The 13,124-nt window shown below is 38.7% G+C and overlaps 1 protein-coding gene across 1 annotated transcript in view; it reads left to right on the top strand.

Annotated features, from left to right (window-relative positions):
- Positions 1-3,377: 3,377 nt before the first annotated feature.
- EDARADD (EDAR associated death domain) overlaps positions 3,378-13,124 on the top strand; it is a 79,843-nt gene continuing 70,096 nt past the window's right edge. Inside the window, 1 exon segment of the mRNA XM_044675982.1 lies at positions 3,378-3,651. Coding sequence (XP_044531917.1) covers positions 3,378-3,651 — 274 coding nt within the window.

The following is a 13,124-nucleotide window of genomic DNA, read 5'->3' as shown; positions in this document are numbered from 1 at the left end:
TTTTATAAGAAATGACTCTCTGACTGGAGGGAGGAAAAGAGATATTAGAAAGTAGAGGTGATATTAAAAACAAAAGATAGGGGGCAGCTGGGTAGCTCAGTGGATTGAGAGCCAGGCCTAAAGAAGGGAGGCCCTAGGTTCAAATCCAACCTCAGACACTTCCCAGCTGTGTGACCCTGGGCAAGTCACTTGACCCCCATTGCCTACCCTTACTAGTCTTCTGCCTTGGAGCCAATACACAGTATTGACTCCAAGATGGAAGGTAAGGGTTTAAAAAAAAAAGATATCATTAATTTTTAAAAATAAATATTTCTACTGACTCCTCCCCATTTCCTTTTATGACATTTTAGTCCTAAAAAATTGCTTGGTGATTGTTATCCCCTCCCAGTAAATGGAGAAGTACTACATTGAATATTGGTTCAATTTTAGTTAAAGAACAAAGCTAGTATGAAATTGTTTCAAGAGCCAGTCAAAAATTTATTGAGTACTTATAGGCCAGATATGCACTATAGGATTACTGATCACAATAATGTTTTTAAATGTATAAAATAAATATATGGCATTACAAAGGAAACAAATTATATTGAAATTGTTATCAGAATATCTTCAAAAGAAACAAAAATGTCTATGGATGTCAAGTTGAGGACCTCTTCACTGTAACATATATACTTATTTGCAAAGTATGTAATAATTTCAAAATATCAGTTTCATAGCTGTCCTGCTTATCTGCCTTCCCCTGAGCTTTCTCCTGTGCATTTTAAAATTATTCCAATTTTAGTATATGTGCTACCCAAGCAAATACTTCATTTATCCTTTATTCGTAGTGACACTTGTGATTAGTTTAATTATTATTACTTTTATAAGCATACCATTTTATAAACCATATCACAGAGACCTGAGGAAGTTGACAGAAGACAGAAGGGATTGGACATAAAAAAGTTTGCCCTTGATCTAATCATTTTAAAAAGTCATATCCCCCTCTTTATTAGTTTCTGTGTGATATAATAAGGCATCAGAATTATCAATATATGAATTCTAGTCCAAGGTTTGGAGTCCCTGTTACAAAATCTTTGTTTTTAGAGGTTTATAGTTGTGTCAAGGCAACCAAAAAAAAAAAGTTTCTGGGCGTCCACTGAGGTTGTATTGATGGCAAGATCTCCTGAGTTGATTAAAAGTATTTCTGGTTGATTGATCTCAGAAATTAGCCCCTTTATGAGAAAAGCAGAACCACAAAACAAACTCCCCAAATGGTCAACCATAGAAAACACCCATTTAAAAAATTTCCCTTTCCATCTTAGGGCAGAGAGAGAGGAAGTTTGTCCATCCACCCACAGTTTCCCCAGAGATGTTTCATCTGGGCTGTTTTATTTTCCCTACACAGAGGATCTGTTCCATTTTCAAAGCCTCATCTCTTCGTTTAACATATTATTTCATCCATGGAACATTTCTGAGACTTAAGAAGACATCTTCAAGAGTACTATGGGCCTTAGGACTACAAAGCAACTTGGGATAGGTAGACAGCTACTTCCTGGGCACCAAGACGGTATGTCAGTCATTTGCTGAATATTTTTGAGTAGTTCAGACCAGGCCCTTAGGTCAATGCCTGGCACATTAATAAATGCTTGTTGAGTGAATAATACTAAATATGTACTTAGTCTGTGACATTAACAATATCACACACTGCTAGAAAAATGGTACACATCCCATTTTTAGGCAGTGCTTATCCTTTGTAGATAATTTCTTATAGTAGTGGGCAAGAAATTACTTGCTTGTAAATATAATTTCATCCTTCTCTTCCTAAATATGAATGGCATGCAAGGACTATTATAGTCCTCCAAACTTCTGCTTACTTCAATGTCACCACATGTGTGGAAGCTTTGTGATTAATAATGGGTTTTATTAATACTTGGAAATATAACTAATTTAAGTATATCCTTTACATATATATGCGTATATGTATGTGTCTATCTTTCTATCTTTCTATCTATCTATCTATCTATCTATTTATATCTTTCAATAGTTTGATTTAAGAGATATAGAGCAAGCCTTGGACAAACACCTGGGTTCAAGTCCTATCTCTGACCTTTGATGTATATAAAGTTTTGTGACCCTAGATAAATTATCTAACTTCTCACTACCTCAGGCAACTCTGAAAATACAGGTTATGGGAAATTTCCACACTGAGTTCCTTACAACAACAAAATCATAGGTGCAGATCAAAATATGCCAATTTGATTCAATTCAGCAAACATTAAATGCAAAGTGCCAGGTACTGGGGATAAAAAAATCAATAACCAAGCAGCCTGTGCCTTTCAAGAGCTGACATTTTATTGAACATGTACATAGAAAATTAAATTCAAAATATATAGAAGTGATTTTCAACCGGGGACATTAGCTGTCATTAGCTGGACACCTGTGTTGGGAGATTAAGATAGATTTCAGGTAGGAGGTAACATATGAGTTGACCTTTGAAGGTAACTAAAAATTCCATGAGGTAAGGTGAGGAGGGAGGGCAAACCAGCTACTAAGGAACCCCTTTAAAAACTCAGTTACCCTTTCTTTCCCTTTCTTTCTACCTGTGTGACTTTGGGCAAGTCTCTTTATCTACCAAGTCTCAGTTTCTTCATCTGCAAAATGATGGGATTGAACTAGATCCCTCTGAGGTAGCTTCCATTTCTATGTTCCTATGTTCGTCAATATAAATTAAATTATAAGCTTTCATGTAAGAATTAAACATCTTCCCAATACTTAACAGAAGCTACTTCAGTAAAAAGCCTAGGTGCTGCTAATGAGTTTTGCAATGAGAATTATCTTTTCATTCTCTTTGTTGTAATACTTCCCTGGGGGAGGTCAGGTAATGACTAATGCAAAAAAGAACAAAAAATCAAAATAGAAATTATTAGCATGTACTATCATGCATCAGAACTTCGTCTACATAAAGATCAGGAAATTGCTTAAATATCAGACTACCGTATATATCACAAACCATGCCTCCTGCGCCCAGGTAGCTCTGGGGTCTTAGCTAGGGTAGCATCCAGTAAAGTTCATTGCCTGAATATAGTGGGACTACGGCTACCGTTGGCTAAGATTAATCATCTGGTTTACCTTACAAATCGAAAAGCCCGGTCCCGAACTGCAGCGATAGAGGCAACTGCAGAATCAGTCAGTCCTCGGGCAGCAGCTGAGGCAAAAAGGGAGTCTGGAACTGGCAACCAACCCGCTTGGCGGCAAAGGGCAAAGGGGCAGACCGGGCTAGTGGCCAGCGGGGTCGGAGCCGTAGCGAAGGCAGGCAGGGAGAATCGGGGGGAGCACCTACTCTTGCTCCGTACCTACGGAGGGGAGGGAGCTAGAGACGCGCACAGAGGGGGCTCCTCTCCATGCCCTAGCAGGAAGTGAGTACAAGGAAGAAGCCAGCGAAGACACAAGGAGGAGGAGGACTAGGACGAGGAGGAGGAGTTGGGGTGTTTTTATCAGCCCGACCCGGGAAAGCCGAAGTTTCCATACTCCCTCTTCCCGGGATTCCTTCTTCCCTCTTTTGGTCCCCCTTTCCCCGCGCTTCCCCATTTCCCACCCGGCTCTCCAGCTCCGAGCTGGAACTGGTGCGCCCCTACCCCGCCTCCATGGCTTCTGCCGAGGACCCTCTGCTTACAGGTAAGTTGACGTCGAGGCGGGGCGCACCCTCACCTGCGGGGCGGAGAGCGGTGCCCCGAGGGCTGGCCTTTAGGTCTAGATAAGGGGCGGGGAGAGGGAGAAGGACAGAGTCTCAGCAGAAACCCAGACGTAGGGAAGATTTAGGATTGGCACCCAAAGTGCTACCCTCCATACCGCACTCGCAGCTGCGTTTTGAGCAGTGCTCGCTATGCAAGGGGCCCCGTGGTAGTTTGGGAATTCTTGTTAAACAAGGTCCTGTGTGGGCAGTGGCTAATTCCTCCTGCCTATCTCGTCTCCTTTCCCCATCCCAACCTTCTGTCCTCTTGCGCCCCTTCTTGCCCTCTTTTTACTTTTTTTTGGCCCCAGGCGCTTTTGTTCTGGATCGGGAGATGCCAGGTTGAAACACGTCCAACCAATTTCCCTGGCATAAAACAGCTTAAGTGTTTGATTCCTTCTCCTGTTTCCACCTTCTCCACTTGCATGCTGTGTAGGTTCCCCCCTACCCCCCACGCCCCCCAAAAAACCGTTTCCTTACCTTAGTCCCACAGTGAGGTGGGGGTGGGGGTGGAGAGAGGGTTCCCTGTGTCATTCCAAACTGTAGTTACTAGGAAATTTTACAGGTCAGGACCCCATCAGTCAACAATCATTTATTGAGTATTTACAACGTGCCAGTTACTGTGCTAAGGGCTGGGCATATAAAGAAAGGCACAGAACCAAAAACATTCTGTGAACCATGAGTTACATTTTTGGTGGGCTTGACTGGAATGTTTTCTATTGTATTTATACTGCCTCTGACACTGAAAACGATTGCTCTGTGGATTTACCGCCTCATCAGTCTCTATAGCCCAGAAATCCTCTTGGTCTTATCCTAGAATCTAGCCCTATCTAGAATCCTGACTATACCAATGCTGTTTCTTGGCCTCTCTCAAGGAAGGTCCAAAGTAATTACTTGAAATAAGTATGCATTGTATTTAATTACTTGAACTTTGACAAAAGAGACTTTATGCTCTAGATATTTTGTTACCTTGAGGCAATCAATAAATCATTTAATAAACATTTATTAATCACTTGCTATGTGTACCATGGATTGTGTTAAGCAGAAGGAATACAAAAAGAAGCAAGACAGTAAGAAATGGAGATAAATAGTAAGAGGCTGGACTGAGCCTTGAAAAGTTTCCTAGAGTAACTAATAAGTTAAATATTTATTAAGTGCCTGCTGTTTGCCAGGCACTGTCAAAAATTTATCTTTGAATATTTGCAAGTGGGAAATGATAAATGGAAGAAAATTGATAAATTTGCCTAGATAGAAGGAAATCCTCACCTCTAATTCACCTCTTTTCCTTGGCATAAAGAGGTGGGAAATGGAGATAAAGTATTGTGAAACCCCTACTGTTTTTCTTAATATCCTAATGTAGAATTTAGTATTCCTCTGGTACAAGTGCCATGTCCTGCTAGGTAATTTTTGCCTAGCAAATTATTCCCTGGACAGTGGTTATGCTACTGCTGCTCATAGTGATACTATCGATTCTTCATTTGCTTCTGGGACTTCTCTCTCTTACACCCACTTTCATCGTTTCTTCTTCATGTCTTCTTGTGTTAGGAATGCTATCAGAGAAATTTAAGTGCTCAACTCTTCTGAGCCAGCTGTCCAATTAGCTTCTGGTGAATTCTAAGGCTACTCTTGATAATGGATCTCTATGCCTGGTACCCCCCAAAAAGTATTAAATGTTAATGGTGATGATGATTAAAAGAAGGTCTTCCTTTTTTTCTGATATTTCATTAAGGCTTCTGTGATTTTCTGGATGGTATCTCCTGTTTTGGTAATGAAACCACAATATACTACTGCCATTTAAAGTTTTCCTATCAGATAGTGTGCTATAATTTGCAGCAAAAGAATAAAGATAGAAAAGTTAAACACTAGTTCTACCAAACTGACAGAAGAAACACACTTTTGTTTTGCTATTTTGTTTTTTTTCCCCTTCAACAGTAATTTTTCTGGATTTATTCCTTAAATATATGTGTCTCCGTATTTTCTATGCTACACACATATATACACATATGTATATTTGTGAATAACAGAATAAAAAACATATACCTTCTTCACATTAAGAAAACCCATAATAATTTTGTTTTCCAAAATAAAAACAAACTTCAAATCACATATACCTGTTAGAAAACTAATTCATTTTTAAATCTATCTCCCGAACTCCATTAGTAATACATAGCATTACCTTGATCAAATCAGAATTTTCTCCTAGAGGGAAAGAACTTTTGTTTTTTCAAGCAATTTTCAAATAATTTTGACTTTATCCAGCTGTTGAAAACTAAAGATGAAGGTCCTTGATTTATATAATGGTAATAACATTCACTGATCCATTGTTTTTTTTTTAAACCCTTACCTTCCATCTTGGAGTCAATACTGTGTATTGGCCCCAAGGTAGAAGAGTGGTAAGGGTAGGCAATGGGGGTTAAGTGACTTGTCCAAGGTCACACAGCTGGGAAGTGTCTGAGGCCAGATTTGAACCTCAGACCTCCCTTTTCTAGGCCTGGCTCTCAATTCACTGAGCTACCCAGCTGCCCCCTCACTGATCCATTTTTATTCCTATGAGAAATGCTGCTCTTTGCTTCATTGCAGTGTTAAATTTAAGAATAAAATTTTAGTTTTCCTACTTCTTTTCCAGAAAGTTGACACCTTTGGTGTTGGCTATACCTACTCTATCTACTACTGTACCTACTACCATAAAACTGGCATCAACACAAGGAAAAGCTTTCAGTGATGTTGTATCCACCATACAATTGGTTATGTTTGGTTATCATTCTAGGCTATATAAAATACACACACACACACACACACACACACACACACACACATATAAAAGCAAGGCCAGAAGACTTTATCTTCTGCATTCATTCACTCCTCACCTTTTCCACAAGCAATTAGAGCAGAAAGAGTATCCTACCAGAAGGTCCCTCTCCCTTCCCACTTTCCTTATTCTGGACATGCCATATAGAGAGAGTCCTGTTCATTTTATTCTTACTTATAATCTTTACCTCACCTTTTTTCATCTAATTCTTCTTTCTATTTTTTCTTTTCCTCACTTTCCCCATGTCTAGATCTTTTTTTCATGTCTCTTTGTTATGTGTCTCCTCCCCCTTCTACTCTTCCTCCACTTTGATCCTCTTGGGTATTCAGCATGCTACTGACTAACACCTTTAAATCCAGGGGTCGGCAACGTATGGCTCTCGAGCCATATCTGGCTCTTTTGAGGGCCAGATATGGCTCTTTCTGCAGGAGCCATAAAGCCAATTTTTTTTCAGGCGCTGTTACAGGAGCGCACACTGTGAGCACTGCATGGCTCTCACGAAATTACATTTTAAAAAATGTGGCGTTTATGGCTCTCAATGGCCAAAAAGGTTGCCTACTCCTATTTAAATCTGTGAAATACTGGCTGGGCGGGTGCCAGAGAAATCAGTTAGAGGTCTATTTCTTTATCTTTGTGCCTTTCTTGCTCTCATACCCTCACCTAGTTCTGAGAATGACAGTGTAGAGCTGTTTCAAGAGGTTGCAATACATTTACATTTAAGAGTAAGAGGAATTAAAGAGTTGGCATATGCATCTCTCCTTGCTCGAGAGAGACTTTTGTGATCGATATAGTTCAAGACTTCAGGGGTTCTTTATAACCAGTAATGAAAACAGCTGTACATCAAAAGAAAATCCATGGTGCATAGAACCTAGATTCTGCAATCATATGTTTAAAGCAGTGGTTCCCAAACTGTTTTGGCCTACCACCCCCTTTCCAGAAAAAATACTACTTAACACCCCTAGAAATTAATTTAAAAATTTTAATAGCAATTAATAGGAAAGATAAATGCACCTGTGGCCATCACCGCCTCCCTGGATTGCTGCAGCACCCACCAGGGGACGGTAGAGCCCACTTTGGGAATCACTGGTTTAAAGAATCACCTTTAATTCTTCACTAGAAAGCACAAAGAGCCATGCTTTTGGCCCATGGCACTCAGTGAAGCTTGAAAGCATCTGGTACATTTTCCTGCTTAGTTAGCTACAATTGTTCAGAAAGAAGTGAGCTAAGGTTCTTTGAACCTTCTTAGAGTAATTTGCAGTCTATCATTTGCTTTTAGAGGCACATATTTATTTATGAACTTTCTCTGTCTACTGTGTCCTCTCAGATTTTTCTAGGCCCACATGCGAGAAGGCATCAGAATATTTGACACAGAACTTGCTAATGACTCAATTTGGAAAATGTTAGCTCCCTATAATTGATTTCTGCCTCCTTCCTTCAACAGAAGCTGTTCTCTCAAATGCCTCCATCCTTCAACTGAAGCTGTTCTCTCAAATGCCACTACTTACTCTGAATCACCATATCCACTAGCCTTTTCCCATTGTCATCCTCCTCAACAGTAGTAATAAAATGCCTTTTCTACTGGATATTTTCTCTTCCCTTGGCTTTGGAAATCACCTAATGTCCTGGTTCTCTCTTTCTTTGAAACTTTCCTTTCTTCTTTTTTTATCCTACAAGCTGGATATTCTCCCCAAATCTGTCCTTAGTCTCCCTATCCATATCTCTCTCTCTCTGTCTCTGTCTCTGTCTCTGTCTCTCTCTCTGTCTCTCTGTCTCTCTGTCTCTCTCTCTTTTTCTCATTCCCTTTGAGATTCTAATGTACTCCATCTTCAACTACCATCTCTATAAATTATTCCCAAATTTGTATCTTCAGCCCTGAATTGCAGGCTTACATCTCTGGCTGTATAGAGCAGTATTGGTGAAGTATTGGCACTGGAGGACATTTTTTGCATGCCCTGCCCCAGTGTCCAGCCTCCCAAAGCAAGCACTCCCTCCCTCTGATCTCGTGTAATGAGGGGTGGGTGGGAGGTGGGAGTATCATAGGCAGCTTGAAGTTGCCCACTCAGGTATCCAATTCAAATTCAACATATCTAAAATCTTTTATCTTTCCCCTAAATCTCATTCTGATTTCACTGGTTCTTTTAGTAGTCCCACCATTAAGATCTCAATTTCAGGATTGGCTGAGACTCCAGAAGCCATGCGGTCTAAACAATAGCTAACTGAGAATCTCTTATACTATATTATCCAACCAGTAGATATCTAGTCTCTGCTTAAAGGCCATCATTAAGAGGGAACTTACTCTCTTTCAAAACAACTCATTCTTCTTTTGGGTCTTTCTGTTTCTTAGGAATTGTTTCTTCCATACATCAAGCCTAAATCATTTTCTCTGCCACTTCCACCTTTTTATCCTAACTATCCACTGAAGCCTAATTTCTCTATCATATATTGTTCAAATGCTGTCAAAGAACCATTATGATTCTCCTAGATCAGTCTTTTCTGATCAAGGAAAACTTCAGTTCCTTCAACAAATCATTGTATGGCATGGTTTCTAGTGCCCTCACTATTCTGGTCATCCTCCTCTGGAACTACTACAGTTTGTCAATGTCCTACTTGAAATATGGGGCTTAGGATACATTTTGACCAGGAAAGAAAATAAGACAATTATTTGGATTTTGTACTTTAAAGCCTACAGCAACTTAGGTTTTTTTTTTTTTTTTTTGGTGGCATGTAAACTATCGACATATTGAATTTGTAGTCTCTTAAAACTCCTAATACTATTTTTTGCCTGCCTCCATTTTCCCCATAATTGTGCTTGTGAAAGTACAATAGGCCTTTGCATTTGTCCTTATTAAATTGCATTTTATTAGGTTTTATTGGTTTATTTTATTGGTTGAGATCTTTTTGGAACTTGACCCAGTCTTCCAGTAGATTTGCTATCCCTCTCAGCTTCACAGAGAAAGGGACTAGAACTGTGATTTCTTTGGCACAGGGAACTTCTGAGTGAAGAAACTCTCTTAAAAGGCAGGCTGACAATTTTTCTGTCACTTTTAGTCTTAAAAGAATTGCCCAGAGCAAGAAGAGCTTAAGCGACTTGCCTAATGTCACATAGCTGGTACATAGCAAGGGCAGGACTTGAATCCAAGCCTTCTTGACTTTAAGACCTGTTCTGCCTGGCTGTTGCCACACTGTGTTCAAATCTCACCTTCAAATGTGATAAGAGTAATGGGGAAGGCAGTGCCATGAAGAGACAAAATGATTAATTTAAATGAGAAGACCTGAATTTGAACCCAATCTTTAAGCACTAACTAGCTATATAACTATAGGGAAGTTACTTAATCCCTCTGAGCCTCAGTTTTCTCATCTGTAAAATAAGCATAATACCTGGAGATCTTAAATCGCAGAATTCAATCACAGAAAGTTCAAATTATGTATGTAAAGTGCTTTACACATTTTAAAACACCAGAAAAATGCCAGTTACTACTAAGTATGCTTTTCTTATTTTCATCCAAGTCATTTGTTAAAGAGCACAGGGCCAAAGGTAGAGCCTTGGGGGCACTCCATTCCTTCCAAGCTGGCATGAGCATATTCATTCATTTTTTTTAAAACCCTTACCTTACAACTTGGAGTCAATGACTCCAAGGCGGAAGAGTTGTAAGGGCTAGGCAATGGGGGTTAAGTAACTGGCCCAGGGTCACACAGTTAGAAACTGTCTGAGGTCAGATTTGAACCTAGGACCTCTCGATCCACTGTGCTACCCAGCTGCCCCCTGTGTATTCATTCTTAACTGTTTGGTGCAGACATTTAAACTGGTTAGGCTCTGAATTAACTCTTTTTTTTTTTTTAGAAGAGACCTTATAGTTGACCTAGTCTAATACTGCCCCCTATTACTTATTTATTTTTAAAGTATTGTATTGATTTTTTTCAACTAAGACCTGCCTCCTTACCCTTATACCTCATTTCCCTCCTCCCATTGAGAACACAAGAAAAACAGACTCATTAAAAACACGAATAATTAATCAAAACAAATTTCCACATTGACCATGTCCAAAAAAAAAAATTATCTCATTCTGTATTTTGAGTCCTTTCACCTCCTTATCAGGAGGTAGGTAGTACATTTTAGCATTAGTCCTCTGGAATGCTAATGGATCATTACTCTGATAAGAGTTCAACACATTGACATTCCATCACATTTATATCCCATAGTTTCTTCCATTCCCCAATTTCCAGAAGCTCCCTCAGATTTTCATTCTTTGTCATTTCAAAAAGTTATAAACATTTTTGTACATTCTTAGAGATTGTTTTGCTTAGGACTAATCTCTCTCTTAATCTATCCTCCCTCTAATTCCCTCTTCCCTTTCCCTTCTATTTTTCTGCTGAGTGAAATGGGTTTTTGTATCCCATGTGTGCAACTGTTGTGTGTGTGTGTGTGTGTGTGTGTGTGTGTGTGTGTGTGTGTGTTCTTACTTCTTTTGATCAATTTAAATGAGAGTAAGATTCAAATGTCAGCCACTCTACTCCCACCATCTCCTCATTTGGATAGATATCAACTTGTACACTTGATTATATGAGATATTTTTCCCCAGCCTTCCTTTCCTTTTTCCTCATCTCCACCTGCCTTCCCCATAGTGTATCCCTCTTTCTCTCTCTTTCCATTCTTTCCTAAAGATTATTAAGACATTATAGAATCATTCCAAGGCCTTGTCTAATTGAATTTTCTCAATGAACCATAATGATGATAAGAGTTCAGAGGGTACACATACATAATCTCCCCATATTTGAATGTAATCATTTTGTTCTTGTTAATTTTTTTATTGTTTATTGTTCATTCAGATTTACCATTTAACTCTTGTGTTTGACCTTCAGAGTTTCTCTGCAGCTTTGGTCTTTTCATCTGGAATGCTTGAAAGTCCTCTATTTTACCAAAGTCCACTTCTTCCTCTGTTGTAGTAAACTTAGTTTTGCTGAGTAAATTGTTCTTGGCTTTAAACCCATATTCTTTGCCTTGGAATTGTGTATTCCAAGTTCTCTGCTGCTTTATATTAATGACTGCTAAATTGTGATCATGATTGTGGCTCCTCAGTACTTAAACTTTTTTTTCTGGCTGCTTGCAGTATTTTTTCTTTGCCTGGAAAGCTTTGGATTTTGGCCATGATGTTCTTGAAAGTTTTCATTCTTGTGTTTCTTTCAGGAGGTAAAACTAGGGGATTCTTTCTCTTTCCACTTTGCTCTCTGTTTCTAAGAAATCTGAGCATTTGTCTTTTAAGATTTCTTGAAATAGGATTCTAGACTTTGTTTTGGCTATGGTATTCAAATAGTCTAATGATTCTTAAATTTTTTATCCTCAATCTGTTTTCTTTCTTTTTAAAATTGTTTGTTTATTACTTTAAAGTTCCAAGGCATCTTTCTCACCCCCCCCCAACCTTTCTTGAACTAAAGAATGCATCATTTGGCCAAAAAAATGCATATAAAACTACGACTTGCATGTTTCTCTTAGTTCTTTTTCTGCAGGTGGACATATGCAAGTTATTCTTCAAACTATATTTCCGTTGCTGTATATAATGTTCTTTTGGTTCTGCTTTTTCACTCTTCATAATTTCATATACATCTTTCTATGTTTTTTTTAAATTAACCTGTTCATTATTTCTTATGATGTAGTAGTATTCCATCACAATTATATGCCACAACTTGTTAGCCATTTCCCAATTGACAGGCATCCTTTCAGTTTTTAGTTCTTTGCCACAACAAAGAGAGCTACTATATTTTAGGACATATAGGCTCTTTTCCTTTTCCCCTTTTCTCCTTTTCTCCTTAGGAAACAGACCTACTAATGGTATACTGAGTTAAAGGGTATTTAATTTTATAATTCTTTGGGCACAATTTCAGACTTCTCCCAAAATGGTTGAATCAGTTCACAATTCCACTAACAGTGTATGTGTCCCCATTTTCCCATATCCTCTCAACATTCTCATTCTGTTTTCTAAGCTAGTTGTTTTTGGTATAATGTTACTTTGTAAGTCTTCCATTTTTTCAGCCTTCTAACTTTGTTTTATCATTTCTTATTGCTTTATGGAGTTATTGGCTTCTATTTGGTCAATTCAGATTCTCAAGGAGTTGGTTGCTTGGGAAAGATTTTTTCATTTTTTGGGCCAATCTGTTAATTCTCTTTCTAATTCTTTTTTACATAGCTGTCATTACTTTTCTAATTTTTTGTCAAGCTTTCTCATTCATTTATTTTTTTTTTATTTTATTTTTTGAAACCCTTACCTTCCGTCTTGGAGTCAATACTGTGTATTGGCTCCAAGGCAGAAGAGTGGTAAGGGTAGGCAATGGGGGTCAAGTGACTTGCCCAGGGTCACACAGCTAGGAAGTGTCTGAGGCCAGGTTTGAACCTAGGACCTCCCGTCTCTAGGCCTGGCTCTCAATCCACTGAGCTACCCAGCTGCCCCCTCATTTATTTTTTTAAAACCATTTAAAAACTGTTTTTTTATTCTTTCTCTTTTTCTTCCAGGAATTCTCATTGATTTTGTGCCCCAGTTGTGTTTTTCTCTGAGACTTAGCTAGAATCATTCTCTTTTTCTGCATCTGAGCCAATCTCCTATTATCATAACTCAT

Source organism: Gracilinanus agilis, chromosome 4, assembly GCF_016433145.1.
Source record: "Gracilinanus agilis isolate LMUSP501 chromosome 4, AgileGrace, whole genome shotgun sequence".
Lineage (NCBI taxonomy): Eukaryota > Metazoa > Chordata > Mammalia > Didelphimorphia > Didelphidae > Gracilinanus > Gracilinanus agilis.
The sequence above is the reverse complement of the archived record's forward strand: the minus strand, read 5'-3'. Positions and strand labels throughout refer to the sequence as shown.